This window comes from Zophobas morio, unplaced genomic scaffold (assembly GCF_036711695.1).
Source record: "Zophobas morio isolate AGI-343-1 ecotype UQ-CSIRO unplaced genomic scaffold, CSIRO_AGI_Zmor_V1 ptg000010l, whole genome shotgun sequence".
Lineage (NCBI taxonomy): Eukaryota > Metazoa > Arthropoda > Insecta > Coleoptera > Tenebrionidae > Zophobas > Zophobas morio.
Window position 1 is genome coordinate 3,505,817 of NW_026972115.1, and position 26,122 is coordinate 3,531,938.

The 26,122-nt window shown below is 28.6% G+C and overlaps 1 protein-coding gene across 2 annotated transcripts; it reads left to right on the plus strand.

Annotated features, from left to right (window-relative positions):
• On the plus strand, nucleotides 1-25,860 carry LOC135126166 (cullin-1-like). Of its 2 annotated transcripts, XM_064052006.1 has the most exons (11): nucleotides 1-136; nucleotides 304-655; nucleotides 6,034-6,090; nucleotides 23,360-23,578; nucleotides 23,632-24,180; nucleotides 24,229-24,492; nucleotides 24,552-24,731; nucleotides 24,781-24,930; nucleotides 24,978-25,318; nucleotides 25,364-25,583; nucleotides 25,634-25,860. In XM_064052006.1, exons 2-11 carry the CDS (start codon nucleotides 338-340, stop codon nucleotides 25,712-25,714), a joined length of 2,379 nt encoding a protein of 792 aa, XP_063908076.1. In that variant the 5' UTR covers nucleotides 1-136; nucleotides 304-337; the 3' UTR covers nucleotides 25,715-25,860. The 2 variants fall into 2 exon arrangements, with proteins under 2 accessions (XP_063908076.1, XP_063908077.1); XM_064052007.1 differs by lacking the exon at nucleotides 6,034-6,090.
• The last annotated feature ends 262 nt before the right edge of the window (nucleotides 25,861-26,122 follow it).

The following is a 26,122-nucleotide window of genomic DNA, read 5'->3' on the forward strand; positions in this document are numbered from 1 at the left end:
GTCAATTTTTGTATCTCAAAATAGGCAACAATAAATTTCTTTTTATTTTCGCTACCTAAAGTAAATTTAAAGTTTACCGTTGTTGTTAATAATTGTAAATATTGTGTAAATTTTTGTTATGTTATAGAAATACTAGGTGAGTCGAAACCAGTTCATAAATAAAACATCACTAATTATGGTGCTGCTTTACAAACAAAAGGTGAAAGACAAATTCGAAAAATCCCGATCGCGACTTTCTAACTCGCACAAACCGTCCCCGCCCCCCGGAAAAGCCCCAACTAAGCCCCTTTTTGTGTTTTCCAGCGCGAGTACGATTTTCTTGTGGACTGGTCAGGAGATGTCGAATAAAAGTTCCGTCAATAACACAGCAGGCCTCAAACAAATCGACTTGGATCAGATTTGGGGCGACTTGAACGCGGGGATCGAGCATGCATACAGCCAGCAGCACATGCCGAAGTATCTTTACATACAGCTGTATACACATGTGTACGACTACTGCACGTCGGTGCATCAGCAGGCCAATGGCCGGGGCTCCTCGAGTATCTCCACGAAGAACAAGAAGAGCCAGGTCGGGGGCGGCGCGCAGCTCGTGGGGCTGGAGCTGTACAAACGGATTAGGGAGTTCCTCAAGAATTATCTGGTGACCTTGTTGAGTGTAAGCATTTTTTCGGTTTTTAAAGTTGGGGGTGGCGGGTCAAAAGTCGGGTAATTAGATTAGCGAGTGTTGTGGATTGGGCAATGATTTGCAGAATTAGTGCAGCGGCTAATAACCCGAAATAATGAATGTAGAAAAATTTTAAACTTAGTCGAGTCAAGTGGCCATAATTTAGGTTACAACTGGCAGTTGACTAAGTTATAAGAGTTAGTGGTGGTTTTGCGGTTTTTTTTGTGTGATTTTTTTGAAAATTGTAGCATCACTATTATCCAGACATAACCTAAATAATAGGAATTAAAGTTTGACATTTTTTGGCGAAAGATAGCGCTGTTGTACTTAACCCAATATGAGGGAGACTTGTGCCAGCTGTTTTGCCAAGAATTAGAGTCTGCATGACTCAGAAATAAGTATAAAAATTGCATAAATTCAGCGATAAAATAAATAAGAAATTATCTGTTTTTGTAATTTTAAGATAACCTTTTTGTACAACTTTTTAGTTTTAATTAGATCTACAAATTTATATTGTGCTTGCCACACTGGACACTGAAATAACGTAATTCAGTTAAATTCTACTTTGGATTTAACGATTTTTCAAATTTAAGCCTCCCACAATTTTCTAAATAATGCATTAATTTTTTTTTAAGAATTTGTGTTTTTCGGACCACTTAATTTAATTGACTGAAATTCTTTTGTTATTTTGGGACTCTAACCTGTTTGTTTTGAATCAATTGAATTGTTTATAATTTATTTGTAAAATTTATGGTCTGATTATTTAAAAATGTCGGGTTCAAGGTTTCTAGAAATATTTTGGTTTGTGGATTTAAAAAATACCATATCGAAAAACTGTCTAGTAGGCCATGCAATTTATTTGTAAAATAGTTATGTTGGCAGTTGCTGTCAAATAACTGTCATTATTTTAAAAATAAATTGCACGGCCTACTATGGGACTTTTTATGGTCATATTGTTTTTCGCTAAATATTAAACGAGGTATAAAAAATAAAAACTGTTTATTACTTGATTTTTTATCATTTCGAACCACTCACGTACTTCTTGGTGGAGCGGAAAATTTAACACGGTTGATAATAAATGTCACAAATAGAGTCTCTTTGACTTAACATCAATAAAACTGGATGAAGGTCGCATTTTTCGCTAAGAATTCAGTATCATTTTATTTATAGTTTTTCAGCGGAAGACTTAATTGAATTCCGCTGGAGGCAACTTCAAGTCTTAATAAATCTTGACATTTTGGGTCCCCACATTGCTTACGTCCGCCTATTTTTTCATAAAATGAAAACAATAGAGCGCAGTTATTCAAATCACGAAAACAAGTCGTCTTAAGTGCGTAATTCGTGAATCGCTCGCATAAAGTTCTGCGTTTTTCACCTGTTCGGCGTCATTGTAAGCAAATAATTAGCTTCCGACACAGAAAAAAAAGTAAGACGCGTGTTTTCGTTCAAGGTGAAGTGGTGAAAACAAGCTTTTCGCAACCTTTTCACACAAAAGGTGCAATTTTTACTTCCCGAGCGTAAGCAAAGGAAGTATTGTAATCGAGTCCGGCGGCCGACTCTCTACTTTTACGTTTTCTCGATCTTTCATGACCCCTAGAAGACGAAGAAATAGGTCTCCCATTTCCGTCTGTCTGTCCGTCTGTCCGTCCGTCTGTCTGTCCGTCTGCCGTCCCGGATTTTTATTAGACAGATAATCTCCGAAAGTACTCGACCGATTGTTGTGAAATTTTGTACTTATATTAAGAATATCATGTAGATGGTAAAACGCTAACCAAAATTTGTCTAATCATCCCCACCACTAATGCGATGACGTCACTTCAAAATTGTACATAGCAAATGGGTTTTTAATTGTATAAAATAACATAGTCCTACACATGTAGTTTACAACTCTGAATCGACTTTTCACCCGAAACGTCCAGATTTTTGGAAAAAAAATCAAAATTATATAACAACATTTTGGAATTTAATTTTTAATCTGCTAACCAGAATGCTTTGAAATATTGCAGATGTTTTAAGGCTATAAAGAGCATCATAAATCTTTAGTCAAAAAATATTTGCTTATCCCCTCCAAAAACTTGATGACGTCAGCTCAAAAGTTTGTGGAATAAATCATATCTAAAATGTACAAAATATGATGAGTCTGTACTTGTGATCGATCACTCCATTCATATTTTTTGGATTTGCATATACAGGGTGACTCAAAAAAATTAATGAATGCGTAAATATATTTTATTGATTTACTCAGGAACTACAAAACCGAATGCTCTGAAATCTTGCAGATGTTTTAAGGTCAGAAAGAGCATAATAAATGTTTAGTCAAAATATATTTGCGTATCCCCTCCAAAAACTTGATGACGTCAGCTCGAAAGTTTGCCGAATAAATCATATCTAAAATGTACAAAATATGATGAACCTGTACTTGTCATTTATCACTCCATTCATATTTTTGGATTTGCATATACAGAGTGACTCAAAAAAATTAATGAATGCGTAAATATATTTTATTGATTTAATCAGGAACTACAAAACGGAATGCTCTGACATCTTGCACATGTTTTAAGGTTATAAAGAGCATAATAAATGTTTAGTCAAAATATATTTGCTTATCCCCTCCAAAAACTTGATGACGTCAGCTCGAAAATTTGCCGAATAAATCATATCTAAAATGTACAAAATATGATCAGTCTATACTTGTGATCTATCACTCCATTCATATTTTTTGGATTTGCATATACAGGGTGATTCAAGAAAATAAATGAAAGCGTAAATTTATTTTACTGATTTACTCAGGAACTACAAAACCGAATGCTTCGAAATCTTGAAGATATTTTAAAATTATCATAAGCATCGTAAATTTTTGATCAAAACGTATTTGGTCGTCCCCCCTAAAAAATTTATGACGTCACCACAAAATTTTGCTGAATAAATCCTATCTAAAATGTAAAAAATATGGTGAGTCTCTTCTTGTGATTTATCATTCCATTCAAATTTTTTCGATTTGCATATACAGGGTGACTCAAAAAAATTAATGAATGCGTAAATTTATTTTATTGATTTAATCAGGAACTATAAAACCGAATGCTTTGAAATCTTGCAGATGTTTTAAGGTTATAAAGAGCATAATAAATTTTTAGTAAAAATATATTTGGTTATCTTCTACAAAAAACTGATGACGTCAGCTCAAAAGTTTGCCGAATAAATCGTATCTAAAATGTACAAAATATGATGAGTCTGTACTTGTGATTTATCATTCCATTCATATTTTTGGATTTGCATATGCAGGGTGACTCAAAAAAATTAATGAAGGCGTGAATTTATTTTATCGATTTAATCAGGAATTACAAAACCGAATGCTTTGAAATCTTGGGAATATTTTAAAGTTATTATAAGCATGGTAAACTTTTGTTCAAAATGTATTTGTTCATCCCTCCTAAAAAAATTGATGACGTCACCCTTAAATTTTGCTGAATAAATCCTATCTAAAATGCAAAAAATATGATGAGTTTGTACTTGTGATTTATCATTCCATTCATATTTTTTAGATTTTCTTAAGAGGTGGTTCAAAAGAATTAATGAAGTCAATTTATTTTATTGATTAAATTAAAGGCAACACTTATTATTAGTATTACACCCCAACCAACCCAATTTGGTAGACACAAAATTTGTTAAAGGAAAAACTCGGTTGAAACATAAGGGTAGCACGCTTATTTACATCGACTTTAACATTACAGACCTGCATTTGTTTTATGCTCTCACTTGGTTCCGCGAATGTGAAATGGACATGTTTATAATCAACCAATTGTGAATTTCACCGTCAAGAATTAAAATAAAACCCAATGTTTTATATAATAAGCGGAAGTCGAAGCAATAAAACCGATGGTCGTTTTGTTTACAGTTTCTCTGTTTGACTCTCACGTATGCTGTTACGCCTGTCATCTTAAATTAAGAATGTTTATACATACACGATTTTCAGTTGCCTCTGATACGTATACGTGAGTAAATTGTTTCGTTATTTTATTGATTATTACAAATCAATATTCAAAACGACCCAATTCATTTTCCCGAAAATTTGAGAATATAATAATTTTATTCTTAGTATTACACTACATCTATCCCAACTGATATACGTGTCCTTGCAAAAATGTTGATGACGTCATCGCAATTTTTTTTTAAATTCCCACTACAAAAATGTAATGAGAAAAAAAACACAATAGGCATGCAGTCGTCAAGTTTCCGACAGCGAGGGAAGTACTGTCTAAACTCTTTAGACCAATTTTTTTAATGACTGGGCGCCGCTTCGGCGGAAATGGTTGCCACAGTGCTATGAATGAAAAAAAAAGTCTAGATAAAACACAAAATTTTTTACAGTCAGCGCAAGATTTGGAAAGGTTTCAATGGAACGAACGACCTGCAATAAATTAGAGAAAATCTAGTAAAATAAATGCCAAGAATTTTAACGTCGGTGTAACGATCCAGAAATAATGAGGAAAAAGCGCGGAAAATAATCGGTGACAGGTGACGAAACGATTTTATCGTCGTTGTCACGTTTCGCGGAATAACAATGGTTTTATTGAGAATCGACCCTTATCTCTGATAACGATATTTCCACGTTGCAAAATCCAAATAAAGACAATGGTTTTTGAGCAACCACGCCGAGGTCGGAGGTCGCCGGACAAATGGCCCCATTTTTCGCATAAATCCGCGATAACGAGTGGATGTTGTGCCCGGTTTTGAATGTGCCGACCTTTGGCATTTGTGCGAAATGCGACAAAAGATAAATAAAGGCAAACGAGATAGATTGAAACGTCGGGAAATGGAATTTTCGCGCGATTTCGCGTAATGAGGGTCGTTTGTTCGCTTAGTTTTCGAATAATGGAGATCATATTTCGCGCGAGATTGGAAATGAAGCGGTAAACTAATAGAGGGAACGGACGCTCGCATACGAATAGGTGGTTTATTGTGGGAGCGCGGTATAAAAGTAACGGGTTTTCGAATAAAAACTCCCTCGCAGATCGCCGTTTATATCATTTAGGAAACATAAATTAGCACAAGTGGATCGATACGAGCGGTTTTTGAGTTGGATTTGTGGGAGTGGTAATTATATACTTCGTGAGACGTTAATGTCGTACTAACAAGCTCCAGCTACGAATTTGACGTTTTTAGGCGGTTTTTAGATGGTGGTTTTCACCTACAGCGTTTGTACTAACGAATTCGCTATATTTTTCTATTATTAAAATGAAAGGTTGGTCAGGCTTAAATTAAAACGCTAAATTTTGGGTAGTCAAGATAATGAACGTTTTCAATTTATTAATAGGAATTTAAAAGTTTAATTGGTGGAGAGTCTGTAATATATGAGGTTTTTCCGACAGGCGGGGGAGCTCGCTTTTGGAGTAAGCGGCACCGGTCTAAATGATGGCTTTAATTCTGTAAGTTTTTGGAGTTTTTTTTTTATTCTGATAATTATTACGGTGAGGTATACTATGTCCAGCGAAAGATCGGACTACGTTTCGGGTAGTACAGTTTCTTCATCAGTTTAATTCAAATTCAAAATTGTCCCATCTGTTACTGGATGCAATATGCTGCAAGTTTTTTTGTGCGCGTTTTTCAAAAAATTGGGGAAAACAGTAAAAAATCTATAGCCTAGAGGTGATCGCAAACTAAAATTTGTCTTTTCATGCCGTCAAAAAAATCGATGACGTCATCTTAAAATTTCTAACATGCTTAATAATATACTTTCAATTTTATACTTTATTAAACACGTTAAATTTAGGACATATTTCAAAATTAAAAATTATTTTTTTTATATGTTTTGCAACGAAATTAATATGTTGATTATCCCCACCGAAAAATTTGATGACGTCAGTTCAAGATAGAATTTCGGCAATTTTTCGATTTTCAACTTGAATTTTTAAAATTTTGATTTTTCGATTTTCCAATTTTTGATTTTTCAGTTTTTCAATTTTGCAATGTTTGGATTTTTCAATTTTTCAATTTTTAATTGTTCGATTTTCCATTTAGCTTTTTTAATGTTTCAATTTTTAATTTGAAATTTTTCTAATTTATAGTTTTTCGATTTGCACTTATTACAATTTTCGATTTTCCGTTTTTCGATTTTTTAACTTGAATTTTTCAATTTTTAGATTTAATTTTTCGATGTTTCAGTGCTACAATTTTTCGATTTCCCAGTGTTTAGATTTTTCAATATTTTAATTGTAGTTTTCCGAATGTTTCGGTTTTCCAATTTTTAACTTTCGAATTTTTCAATTTTTCGATTTTCTATTTCGATTTTTTTAATGTTTCAATCTTTAATTTGAAATTTTTCGAATTTATGGTTTTTTGATTTGCTCTTTTTAGAATTTTAGATTTTCAGTTTTTCGATTTTTCAACTTGAATTTTTCAACTTTTAGATTTTTTTTCGTTTCTTTAGTTTGTCGATTAGCAATTTTTCGATTATTATTTTTTCGATTTCTCGAAATTTCAGTGTTAACAATTTTTGGATTTCCCAATGTTTAGATTTTTCATTATCGCGATTTTTAACTTCTGAATTTTTAAGCTTTTCGATTTTCCATGTCGTCTTTTTGACAGTCTTTTAGTTTTTATTTTGAAGTTTTTTGATTTGCACCTTTCTGAATTTCTCAAATTTTAGATTTTTCCTTTCCTTTTGCAATTTGCAGATTTTAGATTATTAATTTTTCGACTTTCCACTTGAATTTTCGGATTTTTCAATTTTTCGGTTCTTCAGCGTTTCCCAATGTTTAGATTGTTCACTAATTCGATTGTAGTTTTTCGATTTTCCAATTTTTGATTTTTCAGTCTCCCAATTTTTCAGTTTTTCAATTTTGCAATGTTTCCATTTTTATTTGTTCGATTTTTCAACTTTTGAATTTTTCAAATTTTTTATTTTTCTTTTCGTTTTGCGATGTGCAGTTTTCCGATTATTAATTTTTCAATTTTCATTTGGAAATTTTTCAAGGTTACGGTTTTTCGGTTTGCCATTTTTCGATTTTCCACTTGAATTTTTGGATTTTTCAATTTTTCAAGTCTTCAGTTTTTCAATTTTTTGATTTTTCACTGCTCCGATTTTTCAGTTTTTCCTTTTTGTAATGTTTTGCTTTTTCAACTTTTGAATTTTTTAATTTTTCGATTTTCCATTTCGTTTTTTTTTGAAATTGAAATTTTTCGAATTTTAGAATTTTTGATTTTCAGTTTTTCGGTTTTTCGACTTGAATTCTTAATTTTCACAATTTTTTTTCATTTCTTTGGTTTGTCGATTTGCAATTTTTCGATTATGAATCTTTCAATTTGTCGATATTTCAGTATTACAATTTTTCAATTTCCCAATGTTTAGATTTTTCAATATTTCGATTGTAGTTCTTCGACTTTTAAATTTTCCGAATTTTTCAGTTTTTTGGTTTGCAATTTTTTTATTTTCTACTTCAATAAAATGATTTTTCAATTTTTCGATTCTTCAGCTTTTGAATTGTTCGATTTTCAACATTGAAAATTTTTATTTTTTCTCTTTTCCATTTCGTTTTTTTAATGTTTCGATTTTTAATTTGAAAGTTTTCGATTTGCACTTTGTAGAATTTTCGAGTTTTCAACTTGAATTTTTCAATTTTTACATTTTTTTTTTCGTTTCTTCGGTTTGTCGATTTGTGATTTTTGGATTATTAATTTTTCAATTTTTCGATGTTTCAGTATTACAATTTTTCAATTTCCTAACATGTATTTAGATTTTTCAATATTTCGATTGTAATTCTTCGTTTTTATTTTGAAATTCTTCAAATTTACAGTTTTTTTGGCTTGCAATTTTTCGATTTTCCAATTGAATTTTTGGATTTTTCAATTTTTCGATTTTCCAGTTTTTCAATTTTTCGATGTTTCAGTGTTACAATTTTTTGATTTCCCAATGTCTAGGTTTTTCAATTTTGAATTGCCCGATTTTCCAACTTTTGAATTTTTTAATTTTTCGATTTTCCAATTGTTTTTTTTTATGTTTCAATTTTTCGATTTTTTTTCGTTTCTTTAGTTTGTCGATTTGTAACTTTTCGATTATTGATTTTTAAATATTTCCATTGTAGTTTTTCGACTTTTCAATTTTTGATTTTTCAATTTTCCGATTTCTAACTTTTGAATTTTTTATTTTGAAGTTTTTCGATTTGCACCTTTCCGAATTTTTCAATTTTCAGTTTTCCGATTTTTCGACTTGAATTTTTCACATTTTAGATTTTTCTCTTAGTTTTGCGATTTGCAGTTTTTCGATTATTAATTTTTCAATTTTTTATTTTAAATTTTTCTAAGTTTACGGTTTTTCGGTTTGCAATTTTCCAATTCTCGACTTGAATTTTTGGATTTTTCAATTTTTGGGTTCTTCAGCTTTTCAATTGTTCGATTTTTCAACTTTGAATTTTTAATTGTTCGATTTTCGATTTCGTTTTTTTTTATGATTCGATTTTTAATTTGAAAGTTTTCGAATTTTCAACTTGAATTTTTCAATTTTTACATTTTTTTTTTCGTATCTTCGGTTTGTTTAGATTTTTCAATATTTTGTTTGTAGTTTTTCGATTATTAATTTTTTAATTTTTATTTCGAAATTTTTCAAATTTACAGTTTTTTGGTTTGCAATTTTTCGATTTTCTACTTGAATTTTTGGGTTTTTCAATTATTCGATTTTCCAGTTTTTCAATTTTTCGATGTTTCAGTATTACAATTTTTCAATTTCCTAATATGTATTTAGATTTTTCAATATTTCGCTTGTAGTTTTTCGACTTTTCAATTTTCCGATTTTTAACTTTTGAATTTTTCAGTTTTTCGATTATAGATTTTTTTTTTATTTTGAAATTTATCAAATTTACAGTTTTTTGGTTTGCAATTTTTAGATTTTCCACTTGAATTTTTGGATTTTTCAAATTTTCGATTTCCCAATGTTTAGATTTTTCAATATTTCGATTGTTGTTTTTCGGTTTTCCAATTTCTGATTTTTCAATTATTCGATTTTTCAACTTTAGAATTGTTTAATTGTTCGATTTTCTTATTCGTTTTTTTAATGTTTCAATTTTTTTTGCATTTTCAATTTTTCAATTCAATTTCGATTTTCAATTTTTAATTTTTCAGTTTTCCGACTTCTAATTTTTGAATTTTTCAGTTTCTAGATTTTCTATGTCGTCTTTTTAATAGTCTCAATCAAGATTTTTCAAAATTTCGATTGTAGTTTTTCGATTTTTCAATTTTCCGATTTTCAACTTTTGAATTTTTCAGTTTTTCGATTATTAATTTTTTAATTTTTATTTTGAAATTTTTCAAATTTACAGTTTTTTGGTTTGCAATTTTTCAATTTTCCACTTGAACTTTTGGATTTTTAAATTTTTTGATTTTCCAGTTTTTCAATTTTTCAATGTTTCAGTGTTACAATTTTTCGATTTCCTAATGTTTAGATTTTTCAATTTTGAATTGTTCGATTTTCCAACTTTTGAATTTTTTATTTTTTCGATTTTCCAATTATTTTTTTTATGTTTCAATTTTTAGATTTTTTTTCGTTTCTTTAGTTTGGCGATTTGTAACTTTTCGATTATTAATTTTTCAATTTTTCGATATTTCAGTGTTACAATTTTTCGATTTTCAATTTTTGATTTTTCAATTTTCCGATTTCTAACTTTTGTATTTTTTATTTTGAAGTTTTTCGATTTGCACCTTTCCGAATTTTTCAATATTCAGTTTTCCGATTTTTCGATTTGAATTTTTCAAATTTTAGATTTTTCTTTTAGTTTTACGATTTGCAGTTTTTCGATTATTAATTTTTCAATTTTTATTTTAAAATTTTTTAAGTTTACGGTTTTTCGGTTTGCAATTTTCCAATTTTCGACTTGAATTTTTGGATTGTTCAATTTTTGGATTCTTCAGCTTTTCAATTGTTCGATTTTTCAACTTTGAAATTTTTTAATTGTTCGATTTTCCATTTCGTTTTTTTTATGTTTCGATTTTAAATTTGAAAGTTTTCGATTTGCATTTTTTAGAATTTTCGATTTTTCAACTCGAATTTTTAATTTTTTACATTTGTTTTTTCGTTTCTTTTGTTTGTCGATTTGTAATTTTTAGATTATTAATTTTTCAATTCTTCGATGATTTTTCGATTTCCCAATGTTTAGATTTTTCAATATTTCGATTGTAGTTTTTCGATTTTTCAATTTTCCGATTTTTAAGTTTTGAATTTTTCAGTTTTTCGATTATTAATTTTTTAATTTTTATTTTGAAGTTTTTCAAATTTACAGTTTTTTGGTTTGCAATTTTTCGATTTTCCACTTGAATTTTTGGGTTTTTCAATTTTTCGATTTTCCATTTCGTTTTTTTTTTGTTTCAATTTTTAATTTGAAAGTTAAAGTTTTCGAATTTATAGTTTTTCGATTTGCACTTTTAGAGTTTTCGATTTTTCAACTTGAATTTTTCAATTTTTAGATTTTTTTTCATCTTTGGTTTGTCGATTTGTAATTTTTAGATTATTAATTTTTCAATTTTCCGATTTCTAACTTTTGAAATTTTCAGTTTTACATTTTCCATGTCGTCTTTTTAACAATATTTCAGTTTTTCAGTTTTTATTTTGAAGTTTTTCGATTTTTTAACTTGAATTTTATCAAATTTTAGATTATTTTTTTTTGCGATGTGCAGTTTTTCGATTATAAATTTTTCCATTTTCATTTGGACAATTTTCAAGTTTACGCTTTTTCGGTTTGCATTTTGGACTTGAATTTTGGGTTTTTTCAATTTTTCGTTTCTTCACTTTTTCAATTTCTCGATGTTTCGGTGTAATAATTTTTGGACTTTTCGATGTTACAATTTTCGATTTTTCAATATTTCATTTGCACAATGTTTCGAATTTTCAATTTTTGGGTTTAAATTTTTGGATTTTTATTTTGTAAATTTTCAAGTTTACGGTTTTTCGTTTTGCAATTTTTTGGATTTTCAACTTGAATTTTTCGGTGTTTCAGTGTTACAATTCCTCAATTTTCAATTTTTCATTGACACAGATTTCGATTTTTCAATTTTTAGTTTTTCTTGATTTTTGTTGTGCCATTTTGTAATTTCATTATTTTAAAATTTTCGGTTTTTCTAGTTTTGAAAAATTGATTTTAATAAATTGTCTCCTTTCGTTGAAAAATTAGGAAATTATAAATCGTAAAAATGAAAAATTAAGAATCCAAAACTGAAAAATAAAAATTCCAAAATTGAAGATCGAAAAAAAAATTGTAAAATTTGAAAGTTGAATAACTAATAAATCGAAAATCGAGAAATCGTGTTCAATAATTGAAACATTGTTAACATTTAGGCTTCGAAAAATGAAAAATAGAAAATCTGAAGAATTGAAAAGTTGAAAAATCGAAAAAAACTCGAGAACCAAAATTTGTCTGTTCATTCAGTTCAGAAAATCGATGACGTCATGTTAAGCTTTCTAACATGCTGTTTTCTTGTCGCTTAATAATATACATTATTAAACAAATTAAATTTCGGACATATTTCAAATTTAGCAATAAAAATCTTTTTTTTTTATTTTTCAAGGAAATTAATATGTTTATCCTCACCAAAAATTTGATGACGTCAGCTCAAGATAGTATTTAGGCATTCGAAGAAAGAATAAAATCTTACAAGGATTACACAAGATTAATATTTATTGACCCCCTCCAAAATAATCGATGACGTCTTCTAAAAAATCGTTAAGAAACGTTGATTAAAGTACGAAAACTGCAGTCGTGATTGTTTTTTTTTTTTTACTGTGTATTATTTACAAATTCATTTAAAAAGACTTAACTCTATACAGTGTCTCATTAATTTATTATTAGAGATTGTTAGTGTAAGAAAAAAATATACAGGGTGAATCATCGAGAGCGCGCTCCTCGCTTTCCCATTAATTATTATTAGAAGCTATACACAAACATTGTTTTCAAATATACAGAGTGATCTGGTTTTAAGTAGTTTATTTTTGAAATTCCAATGCAACGTTGCCACGTTATTCCAATTTTCGTGGAATTTTTTAGCGATGGAAATCTCCACAATTTTTTTTTTTTTTTTCGAAATTGCCTTTCTACATGGATGTGGTTTCATAAATAACTTCATGTTTTTTTCAATCTATAAACCCGCTATCCCCTGACCCAACTTCGCGTTTTATGCTCGCTTTATTACTCTCCATCGTGTAATTCGCTTGTCGCTGATTTTATTTACCTCAAGCACCAATAAAAAACCCCGCCTCTTCCAACTCTGCGTTTCCTGCATTCTCCTCAAATTTTTTTCCCCACAACTGCTAAAATTAGCCGCTCATGCAAGACCGCGTTTTCACCGTGAATCGTCAATTTCGCAACGAATCATTTTTTATTAGTTGTTCGGTTTCGTGAACGATCTCGATCGATGAAGAAAAAACCTGGCGTTGCATGCATACAGACAAGCGTGTTAAAATTAAATGTAGTTTTAAATCGGCTGCGGCCGATCGAAAAGAGCGCCAGCAGAAAAGCGAACGTTTATTGCCTCGTGAATAACGAACGAACGATAATGAAAATTAAAATTTCAAATGATGCTAAGACGAGATGAATGGGATTTGCATCTTTATTGGTAAACGACGCTTGCTTAGCGGCGGAAATGGACCGTTGGATGTTCAGTCGCGTATTTTAATCGGGGACTGGTGGGTTTGAGAGTCGGTCGGTGCGTAGTTGGGCGGATTTTACCAAAAATGGGAACTGCGGGGGGGACGGAAAATGGTGATGTCACTTCGTGCGAAAGTGAGGATTGTTGGGTTTCGATTTGGCGATTGTTTGTTTGTTCATTGTTTCGATTTTACTGTTTTTCGAATTTTGAATTTCGAGATGCATAGTTTAATTTTTCCAATTTTTGATATTTCAGTTTTTTAGTTTTTGTTTTGAAATGTTTCGAAATTTATAATTTAAAATTTTCGATTTTTGAATTTGTCAGTTTTTCGATTCTTTATTTCTTGAATTTTTCGTTTCATTTATTCGAATTGTAATTTTTCTACTTTGCAAATTTGACTTTTTTGGTTTTTTAATTTTTCATTTATTACAATTTTTTTATTTCTCAGTTTTTCGATTTTAAAATTTTTAATGTTTCAATTCCTTGCTTTTCCGATTTTTATTTTGAAATTTTTCTAGTTTACAATTTAAAATTTTTCAATTTTTGGAATTTTGATTTTTCGATTTTCTTGTTTTTGATTTTTTTAATTCTTCCTTTCCTCATTTTCGTCGATTTCTTCTCATGTTTCGATTTTTCAACTTTTAAAACTCATAATTTTTTTATTTCTTCATTTACTTAGTTTTTCTTAATTCTCAATGTTTCGATTTTAGAAATTTTTCTAATGTCTAAATCTTTCAATTTTTGAGGATTTAAAAATCTCGATTTTTGGATTTTTCAATTTTCATCTTGAATTTTTCGGTTCTTACTTCTTTTTCTTAACTTTTTTCAGATATCAGCTTGAATTTTTCAATTTCGATTTTTAAACTTTTGAATTTTTTAGTTTTTCGATTCTTCATTTATTCTGTTTTTCGACATACAATTTCTATTCTAGACAATAAAATCATACTTTTTGCGGATGACACTACTTGCTATAGTGTGGACTCAGACATCCCGTCTCTCTTGGACAGGATGGAACAAGATATTAATGCTGCTAGTGAATGGTTTACTTCAAACAGATTAACGCTTAATGTACTGAAAACTCAAAAAATGGTGTTTTCCCTTCGTTACATTTCTGAGATTGACAATCCGAGGTGTGTCAAATTTCTTGGTGTGACACTGGACCCGAAATTATGCTGGGATAATCACGTCATTGATATCTGTAAAAAATTGTCCAAATCAACTTTTCTTATTAGGAATTTGCAATATGAGGTTAGTGAGCAGATCCTTATGATGATATACTACTCTTTATTTCAAAGTATTTTTAGCTATGCCATTATAACCTGGGGCCACAGCAGTCATTTAAAAACCGTTTTTAAATTGCAGCGCCGAGTAGTTCGAATTATTGGAGGTCTATCTTACAGAGCTTGTGTTAAAAATTATTTTAAAGAAAAAAGTATTCTCACCGTGCCCTGTCTTTATATTTTATATGCTTTATTATATGTGAAGTCTAATCTCACCACTTATAATAATCCCACAAATATGTCATTAATCACGAGATCTACCCATAGCATTCACACCGAATTCTATCGTGTAGGTAGAAGTAGAAATGCCATCAATTATTATGGGCCCAAATTATTCAATAAATTACCGAAACGTATTGCTAACTTACCTTTTTCGCAATTTAGCCGTACTATAAGAAATTTTTTATTAAAAAACGCATTTTACTCTCTCGATGAATTTTTAAATTGTAGCGATGTCCTGTGTAGTTTTTACCAGTCGATTTGAATTATCTTGTAAATTGTATAATTTTAAACTCTTTATATTGTAACTTCATCTGACTTGACTTATGTACCCTAATGGTCATTAATAAATACTTACTTACTTACTTACTTACTTACTTACTATTCTTCCAGTTTAATTTCTAAAATTTTCGATTTCATAGTTTTTCTAATTATAGTTTTTAGATTTTTTCAAATTTTCGTTTCTTCATTTATTGTAATTTTTCTACTTTTCAAATTTGACTTTTTTGATTTTTTAATTTTTCATTTATTACAATTTTTTCATTTTTCAGTTTTTCGATTTTAAAATTTTTAATATTTCATTGCCTTGCTTTTCCAGTTTTTATTTTGAAATTTTTCGAGTTTACAATTTAAAATTTTTCAATTTTTGGAATTTTAATTTTTCGATTTTTCTGTTTTTGATTTTTTCAATTTTTCCTTTCCTCATTTTTCATCTATTTCTTCTAATGTTTCGATTTTTCAACTTTTAAAACTCATAATTTTTTTAATTCTTCATTTATTTAGTTTTTCTTAATTCTCAATATTTCGATTTTACAATTTTTCTTTTTTAATTCCTAGATTCTTCAATTTTCGATGTTTTAAAATGTCGATTTTTTTATTTTTGTTTTGAAATGTTCTGGTTTTTGGTTTGCGATTCTTCAATTTTTTGATTTATCAGCTTGAATTTTTCAATTTTTCGAATTTTTAATTTCCAGATACATTATTTTATTTTTCCATTTTTCAGTTTCTGGAATTTTAATTTTTCGATTTGCAATTTTCTGTGTTACAATTTTTCGAAACATCTAGAAATTCAAAAATGCAAAATCGTAAATTGAAAAGGAAAAAGTCAAATCGAAAAAAAAATCAGTTTTTCAATTCTCCATTTCTTCAGTTTTTCGATTTGCAATTTTACAATTTTAAATTTGACTTTTTTGATTTCTTAATCTTTCGTTTACTCAGTTTTTCGAATTGCAATTTTTCTATAATTTCAGTGTTACAATTTCTCGATTTTGAAAGTTTTATATTTCAATTTCTTGCCCTTTTAGTTTTTTTTTTAAATTTTTGGAATGTGCAATTTAAAATTCTTCAATTTTTCGATTTTTCCATTTCCAAATACTTTAATTTTTCGACTTTTCGGTTTCTGGAATTTTAATTTTTCGGTTTTTGTGTTTTGGACTAATTTTTCTTTTCTTTTTTTCGTCAATTTCGTCAATTTGAAATTTTTCGATTGTAAAATGTTTCGATTTTAAAATTTTGCTTTTTTTAATGTCTAAATCTTTTAATTTTTGAGAATTTAAAAATGTCGATTTTTGGATTTTTCAGTTTTCATCTTGAATTTTTCGGTTTTTCAATTTTACATATTCGATTTTTCAATTTTCCTTTCTTCACTTCTTTTTCTTAACTCTTTTGAGATGAGCTTGAATTTTTCAATTTTTTGATTTTTTAATTTCCAATTATTTTAATTTTTCCATTTTTCGGTTTCTCAAATTTTGATTTTTCGATTTTTAAATTTTTGAATTTTTTAGTTTTTCAATTCTTCATTTATTCTGTATTTCGATATGCAATTTTTCCATTTTAATTTTTAAAATTTTCGATTTTATAGTTTTTCTAATTATAGTTTTTAGATTTTTTCAAATTTACCTTTTTTGATTTTTTAATTTTTCATTTATTCAGTTTTAGATTTGCAATTTTCAGTGTTACAATTTTTCGTTTTTTTTTTAATTTTCCGATTTTAAAATTTTTAATACTTTCATTTCTTCCTTTTTCAATTTTTATTTTGAAATTTTTCAAGTTTACAATTTAAAATTCTTCAATTTTTCGATTTTTTAATTTCCAAATACTTTAATTTTTCGATTTTTCGGTTACTGGAATTTTAATTTTTCGATTTTTCTGTTTTTTCTTTCCTAATTTTTCATCGATTTGCAATTTTTCGTTTTTAAAATGTTTTGATTTTTCAACTTTTAACTCTTAATTTTTTTAATTCTTCATTTATTTAGTTTTTCGATTTGCAATTTCTTATTTCTCTAAATTTCTCAATTTTTGATTTAAAAATCTGGATTTTTTCGTTTTCTTATGAAAACTTTCAAGTTTCTGGTTTTTTTGCTTTGCGATTTTTCAATTTTCAAGTTGAATTTTTTGGTTTTTTCTTCACTTTTTCAATTTTTGATTTTTTTAATTTCTCGATTTTTCAATTTTTGATACTTTACTTTGAAACTTCAAGCTTGTATTAAACTTTAATTATTCGATTTTTCAATTTTTCGAATTTTTAAATTCCAAATATCTTAATTGTTCGTTTTTCGTTTTCTCAAATTTTATTTTTTTTTCAATTTTGAAATTTTTGATTTTTTGAGATGAGCTTGAATTTTTCAATTTTTTGATTTTTTAATTTCCAATTATTTTAATTTTTCCATTTTTCGGTTTCTCAAATTTTGATTTTTCGATTTTTAAATTTTTGAATTTTTTAGTTTTTCAATTCTTCATTTATTCTGTATTTCGATATGCAATTTTTCCATTTTAATTTTTAAAATTTTCGATTTTATAGTTTTTCTAATTATAGTTTTTAGATTTTTTCAAATTTACCTTTTTTGATTTTTTAATTTTTCATTTATTCAGTTTTAGATTTGCAATTTTCAGTGTTACAATTTTTCGTTTTTTTTTTAATTTTCCGATTTTAAAATTTTTAATACTTTCATTTCTTCCTTTTTCAATTTTTATTTTGAAATTTTTCAAGTTTACAATTTAAAATTCTTCAATTTTTCGATTTTTTAATTTCCAAATACTTTAATTTTTCGATTTTTCGGTTACTGGAATTTTAATTTTTCGATTTTTCTGTTTTTTCTTTCCTAATTTTTCATCGATTTGCAATTTTTCGTTTTTAAAATGTTTTGATTTTTCAACTTTTAACTCTTAATTTTTTTAATTCTTCATTTATTTAGTTTTTCGATTTGCAATTTCTTATTTCTCTAAATTTCTCAATTTTTGATTTAAAAATCTGGATTTTTTCGTTTTCTTATGAAAACTTTCAAGTTTCTGGTTTTTTTGCTTTGCGATTTTTCAATTTTCAAGTTGAATTTTTTGGTTTTTTCTTCACTTTTTCAATTTTTGATTTTTTTAATTTCTCGATTTTTCAATTTTTGATACTTTACTTTGAAACTTCAAGCTTGTATTAAACTTTAATTATTCGATTTTTCAATTTTTCGAATTTTTAAATTCCAAATATCTTAATTGTTCGTTTTTCGTTTTCTCAAATTTTATTTTTTTTTCAATTTTGAAATTTTTGATTTTTTCAGGTTTTCAGTTCTTTATTTCTTCATTTATTCGAATTGTACTTTTTCGATTGTTCAAATTTGAATTTTTTGATTTTTTATTTTTTCAATTTGCAATTTTTCCATGTTTCAATGTTACAATTTCTCGATTTCTCCTGTGTTTCGATTTTACAGTTTTTCGTTTTTTCAATTTTTCGAATTTAAAAGTTTTTAATATTCAATTTTAAAATTTTATAATTTTGATTTTTGAATTAGTCGATTTTTCAATTCTTCTTCACTTATTCTTCACATTTATTGATTTATCAGCTTCAATTTTTCAATTTTTCGATTTTTTAATTTCAAAAATATTTTAATTTTTCTATTTTTCGGTTTCTTGAATTTTAATTCGTCGATTTTGTGCTTTTGGATTCTTCAGTTTTTCTTTCTCTAATATTTCGATTTTAAACTTTTTCTTTTAATTTCCAGATTTTTCAAATCAATTTTTGAAAATCAATCAGTTTTTTAAATCAATTTTTGATTTAAAAAACTGGAGTTTTTGATTTTTGTTTTGAAAACATTCAAGTTTCTGATTTTTTCGTTTGCGATTTTTCAATTTTCAACTTGAATTTTTCGGTTTTTCAATGTTTTGTTTCTTCACTTTTTCGATTTCCCGATTATTCAATTTTAAAATTTTATAATTTTGCAGTTTTTTGATTTTTGAATTAGTCGATTTTTCAATTTTCCTTTCTTCACTTCTTCACTTTTATAGATTTATCAGCTTGAATTTTTGAATTTTTCGAATTTTTAATTTCCAGATATTTTAATTTTTCCAATTTTTCGATTTTTGAATTTTCGGTTTTTCGATCTGCAGTTTTACAATTTTCAATTCAAGTTTTTGATTTTTTTCAATTTTTCGTTTCTTCATTCATTCGAATTGTAATTTTTCGAGTTTTCAAATTTGACTTTTTTGATTTTTTAATTTTTCGTTTATTCAGTTTTTCGATTTGCAATTTTTCGATGTTTCAGTGTTACAGTTCGTCGATTTTAAAATTTTCCTACAATTTAAATTTTTCAATTTTTCGATTTTTTAATTTCCAAATACTTTAATTTTTCCATTTTTCGGTTTCTCGAATTTTTCTACTTTTGGATTTTTCAATTTTTCCATTACCAACATTATTTTTCATCGATTTGTAATTTTTTTATTTTAAAATGATTCAATTTTTCAACTTTTCACTCTTAATTTTTTTAATTCTTCCTTTCTTTAATTTTTCGATTTGCAATTTCTTATTTCTTTCGATTTTGGAATTTTTCTTTTTTTTTATTTCTAGATTTTTCAATGTTTGTAGTTAAAAAAAAACTCAATTTTTTTGTTTTTGTTTTGAAAGCTTTCAAGTTTCTGGTTTTTTGGTTTGCAATTTTTCAATTTTTCGGTTTTTCAATTTTTTGTTTCTTCACTTTTTGGATTCTACGATTTTTCAATTTTTGATTTTTTTTCTCGATTTTTAAATTTTTAAGGTTTCTGTTGCTCATATTTTCAATTTTTATTTTGAAATGTTTCGAGTTTACGAGTTTAAATTTTTCATATTTGAATTCGTAGATATTTTAATTTTTCGATTTTTCAGGTTTTTAAATTTTGAATTTTTTGATTTTTTGACTTTTGCGTTTTTAATTATTCATTTATTCAGTTTTTCCATTTGTGATTTTCCAATTTTATTTTTTCAATGATTTTGGGATTTTTCTTTCTTTTTTTTATTTCTAGATTTTTCAATTTTCGATGTTTTAAGAACGATCTCTTTTTTTTATTTATGTTTTGAAAGCTTTCAAGTTTCTGGTTTTTTGGTCTGCAATTTTTCAATTTTTCGGTTTTTCAATTTTTTGTTTCTTCACTTTTTGGATTCCACGATTTTTCAATTTTTGATTTTTTTTTCTCGATTTTTAAATTTTTAAGGTTTCTGTTGCTCATATTTTCAATTTTTATTTTGAAATGTTTCGAGCTTACGAGTTTAAATTTTTCAATTTTTGAATTCCTAGATATTTTAATTTTTCGATTTTTCCGGTTTTTAAATTTTGAATTTTTTAATTTTTTGACTTTTGCGTTTTTAATTATTCATTTATTCAGTTTTTCCATTTGTGATTTTCCAATTTTGTTTTTTCAATGTTCTTTCGATTTTGGGATTTTTCTTTCTTTTTTTTTATTTCTAGATTTTTCAATTTTCGATGTTTTAAGAACAATCTCATTTTTTTTTTATTTTTGTTTCGAAAGCTTTCAATTTCTGGTTTTTTGGTTTGCAATTTTTCAATTTTTCGGTTTTTCAATTTTTTGTTTCTTCACTTTTTCGATTCTACGATTTTTCAATTTTTGATTTTTTTTCTCGATTTTTAAATTTTTAAGGTTTCTGTTTCTCACATTTTCAATTTTTATTTTGAAATGTCTCGAGTTTACGAGTTTAAATTTTTCAATTTTTGAATTCCTAGATATTTTAATTTTTCGATTTTTCAGGTTTTTAAATTTTGAATTTTTTGATTTTTTGACTTTTGATTTTTTAATTATTCATTTATTCAGTTTTTCCATTTGTGGTTTTCCAATTTTGTTTTTCAATGCTCTTTCGATTTTGGGATTTTTCTTTTTTTTTAGTTCTAGATTTTTCAATTTTCGATGTTTTAAAAACAATTTCATTTTTTTTTTTTGTTTTGAAAGCTTTCAAGTTTCTGGTTTTTTGGTTTGCAATTTTTCAATTTTTCGATTTTTCAATTGTTTGTTTCTTCACTTTTTCGATTCTACGATTTTTCAATTTTTGATTTTTTTTCTCGATTTTTAAATCTTTAAGGTTTCTGTTTCTCACATTTTCAATTTTTATTTTGAAATGTTTCGAGTTTACGAGTTTAAATTTTTCAATTTTTGAATTCCTAGATATTTTAATTTTTCGATTTTTCAGGTTTTTAATTTGAATTTTTTGATTTTTTGACTTTTGCTTTTTTAATTATTCATTTATTCAGTTTTTCCATTTGTGATTTTCCAATTTTGTTTTTTCAATGTTCTTTCGATTTTGGGATTTTTCTTTCTTTTTTTTATTTCTAGATTTTTCAATTTTCGATGTTTTAAGAACAATCTCATTTTTTTTTTTATTTATGTTTTGAAAGCTTTCAAGTTTCTGGTTTTTTGGTTTGCAATTTTTCAATTTTTCGGTTTTTCAATTTTTTGTTTCTTCACTTTTTCGATTCTACGATTTTTCAATTTTTTGATTTTTTTTTTCTCGATTTTTAAATCTTTAAGGTTTCTGTTTCTCACATTTTCAATTTTTATTTTGAAATGTTTCGAGTTTACGAGTTTAAATTTTTCAATTTTTGAATTCCTAGATATTTTAATTTTTCGATTTTTCAGGTTTTTAAATTTTGATTTTTTTTGATTTTTTGACTTTTGCGTTTTTAATTATTCATTTATTCAGTTTTTCCATTTGTGATTTTCCAATTTTGTTTTTTCAATGTTCTTTCGATTTTGGGATTTTTCTTTCTTTTTTTTTATTTCTAGATTTTTCAATTTTCGATGTTTTAAGAACAATCTCATTTTTTTTTATTTTTGTTTTGAAAGCTTTCAAGTTTCTGGTTTTTTGGTCTGCAATTTTTCAATTTTTCGGTTTTTCAATTTTTTGTTTCTTCACTTTTTCGATTCTACGATTTTTCAATTTTTGATTTTTTTAATTTTTAAATTTAAATTTTTTTTTTTTTGAAATGTTTCGAGTTTACGAGTTTAAATTGTTCATATTTGAATTCCTAGATATTTTAATTTTTCGATTTTTCAGGTTTTTAAATTTTGAATTTTTTGATTTTTTGACTTTTGCTTTTTTAATTATTCATTTATTCCGTTTTTCCAATTTTGTTTTTTCAATGTTCTTTCGATTTTGGGATTTTTCTTTCTTTTTTTTTTATTTCTAGATTTTTTAATTTTCGATGTTTTAAGAACAATCTCATTTTTTTATTTATGTTTTGAAAGCTTTCAAGTTTCTGGTTTTTTGGTTTGCAATTTTTCAATTTTTCGGTTTTTCAATTTTTTGTTTCTTCACTTTTTCGATTCTACGATTTTTCAATTTTTGATTTTTTTTCTCGATTTTTAAATTTTTAAGGTTTCTGTTTCTCACATTTTCAATTTTTATTTTGAAATGTTTCGAGTTTACAAGTTTAAATTTTTCAATTTTTGAATTTATAGATATTTTAATTTTTCGATTTTTCAGTTTCTTGAATTTTAATTTTGGATTTTTTGACTTTTGCTTTTTTAATTCTTCATTTATTCAGTTTTTCCATTTGTGATTTTCCAATTTTGTTTTTTCAATTTTCTGAGTTTTTTCACTGTCTCGATTTGACAATTTTTTTATTTTTCTTATTTTCGATTGCACAATTTTTCGGTTTTCCAATTTTTGATTTTTTAGTTTTTTAATTTTTCAATTTTACAATTTTGCAATCAATCGATTTTTAGTTTTTCAAATTCTTAATTTTTATGTTTCAATTTTCAAGTTTCGTTTTTTCAAATTTTCGGTTTTTCAATTTTTCAAAATTTGATTAAAAAAATAAACAAGTTGAAACTTGAAAAACCGAAAAGTGGAATAACGAAAAAGCAAGAATCCGAAAAATCAAATACATATTTAAAAATTCAAAAATTTCAAATCGTAAATCGAAAAGCAGAAAAAAAAATATTATTTACTTAATTTTGAGTATTAAATACAGTAAATAAAGACAATGGAAGCCTTTTTACAATTACCATCAAAATACTATTATTGAAAATGATCGTATCCGACAAAACCGAACCGGACACGTGACTTACACTGTAAAAACCCGGTCGCACCTCGTCTTTTACGCAACCGTGTTCAGTCCCCGGTCCGCTTCCGTCGCAATCCGCAAATTGTCGCAATTATCTCCGAAATCCGATCCACTAATGTCTTTATGACGCCATCCAGTTAATTACAGTTCCTATTGTGCCTTCCTCCATTATCCGCCAAACGAGCACGTTATCTATCGATTTCGGCACCACAAAGCATACCGAAACACGTGACAAACCGATCTTTTCTCTTCAGGACGGAATGAATCGGATGGGCGAAGGCGTTCTGAAATTTTACACGCGACAGTGGGAAGAATATCAGTTCAGCAGCAAAGTGCTGAACGGAATTTGTTCATATCTGAATCGACACTGGGTGAAGCGGGAATGCGAAGAAGGCAGAAAGGGGATATACGAAATCTACCAGTTGGCGCTGGTGACATGGAGGGATCATCTTTTCAAACAGTTGAACAAGCAGGTGTGTTGGTCGGGTTGGTGTGTTTTCCGGCGAAACTGATTTCAACTACTTAGGTGACTACGGCGGTTTTGAAACTGATCGAGCGGGAGAGAAACGGCGAAACTATTAACACTCGTTTGGTATCAGGAGTGATAAACTGTTACGTGGAGTTGGGTCTGAACGAAGAAGAGCCAGGGGCTAAAGGACCGAACTTGTCTGTCTACAAAGAAAGCTTCGAGAACATGTTCCTGGAGGACACTGAACGCTTTTATCTCAAAGAAAGCAGCAACTTCTTGGCGCAGAATCCGGTCACTGAATATATGAAAAAAGCCGAGCAGCGGTTACTGGAAGAACAGAAACGCGTCCAGGTGTATTTGCACGAGACCACCAGCAATCGTTTAGCTAAGACTTGCGAAAAGGTCTTGATTAAGAAACACTTGGATATGTTCCACGCCGAGTTCCAGCAGCTGCTCGACGCCGACAAGGACGACGACTTGGGTCGGATGTACTCGCTGGTGGCGAGAATTCCCGACGGCTTGGGCGAGCTGAGGACGCTCCTCGAGCAGCACATCGCGGCTCAGGGGCTCTCAGCTATAGAGAAATGCGGGGAAAGTGCACATAATGTGGGTAGCGGTGTTTTTGCGGATTCCAATTCATGGTTTTCCTTGCAGGATCCTAAGATTTATGTTAATACGATTTTAGAAGTCCACAAGAAATATAACGCTCTTGTTTTGATTGCTTTTAATAATGATAGCGGGTTCGTGGCAGCTTTGGATAAGGCGTGCGGGAGGTTCATCAACGCCAACGCTGTGACGAAGAAGGCCAATTCTAGTAGTAAGTCGCCGGAGTTGCTGGCGAAGTATTGTGATTTGTTGTTGAAGAAGTCGAGCAAGAATCCCGAGGAGGCGGAGCTTGAAGATACGTTAAACCAAGTCGTAAGTGTAGTGGGGGGTGTGCACGGTCGTATGATTGGTTGATTTAATTTTTATTCAAGATGGTTGTGTTCAAATATATCGAAGATAAAGATGTCTTTCAGAAGTTCTATAGTAAAATGCTGGCGAAGCGACTTGTACAACACATGTCAGCTAGTGATGACGCTGAAGCTTCAATGATCTCAAAACTGAAACAAGCTTGCGGGTTTGAGTATACGTCCAAGTTGCAGAGGATGTTCCAGGTATGTTGCGAACTAGCGACCCGATTACTTGATCGTCACGCTATTCCAGGATATCGGAGTCTCCAAAGATCTGAACGAGCAATTCAAAAGCCACCTGTCAAAATCAAACGAAACCCTAGACATAGACTTCAGTATCCAAGTGTTATCTTCAGGATCATGGCCTTTCCAACAATCGTTCACTTTCGGTTTACCCACAGAGGTACTTTCGTCAAACTAACTCAACTCGCTTTAATCGGTTCGTTGCAGCTTGAAAGAAGTGTTCATAGATTTACAAATTTCTACTCCGGCCAGCATTCAGGCAGGAAGCTGAACTGGCTCTACAACATGTCCAAAGGAGAACTACACACAAACTGTTTCAAAAATAGGTACACACTCCAAGCTAGTACGTTCCAAATGGCTGTGCTTCTCCAGTTTAACGTCGCGGAAAGTTGGACAATATCCCAGCTTGAGGAAAACACACAAATCAAAACCGACTTTCTAATTCAGGTCATACAGATATTACTTAAGGCGAAGTTGATCACGTGCGAGGACGACGAGAACGATCTTTCTCCAAACTCCGTAGTGAATCTTTTCTTAGGATATAAAAAGTAAGTTAGAAAAAGACTGAACAGTTGTTGTAATTTCGTTCGTAGTAAAAAACTCCGGGTGAATATCAATATTCCGATGAAGACCGAGCTGAAGATGGAGCAGGAAACCACCCACAAGCACATCGAGGAGGACCGGAAGTTGCTGATTCAGGCGGCTATCGTGCGGATCATGAAAATGCGGAAGATTCTGAAGCATCAGCAGCTGGTGGCGGAGGTCCTCAATCAGCTGTCGTCGAGGTTTAAGCCACGAGTCCACATAATTAAAGTAGGTGTCGCGCGAAATCGTAATTTTTCGTCATTGTGGTTTATTTACAGAAATGTATAGACATACTCATTGAAAAGGAATATCTAGAGCGAACCGAAGGCCAGAAAGACACCTACAGTTACTTAGCATGATTCAATAAAACCGTCATCCGTTTTTTGTTTTTGACTAAGGAGAAGATTTGTGTGTGAGTCAACGAGTGGTTTGTACATTGTAAATATTTGAGAAATAAATTGTACTTTAAGTGATATGCTATACTAAAAATACACGAGTGTATTTATGTTTTCATTGAATTTTCCTGACGTCTCTCAAAGTGATATCGGAAGTAATTCGCTCTCTTCGCTGATATTTCTTTGAACGGTTACTTTGTTTTATGAGCTTTTATTTACTTTATTCATTGTATAGAATCTGTTTATTTGTATAACATATGTGAAAAAAAAAATACGAATGTAATTTAATTCACGGATTTTAAATAAATTGTTTTGACAAAGCGCATTCTGATTTTTATCAGTCGAATCGATAAGAAAGGTGAGTGACCGCTT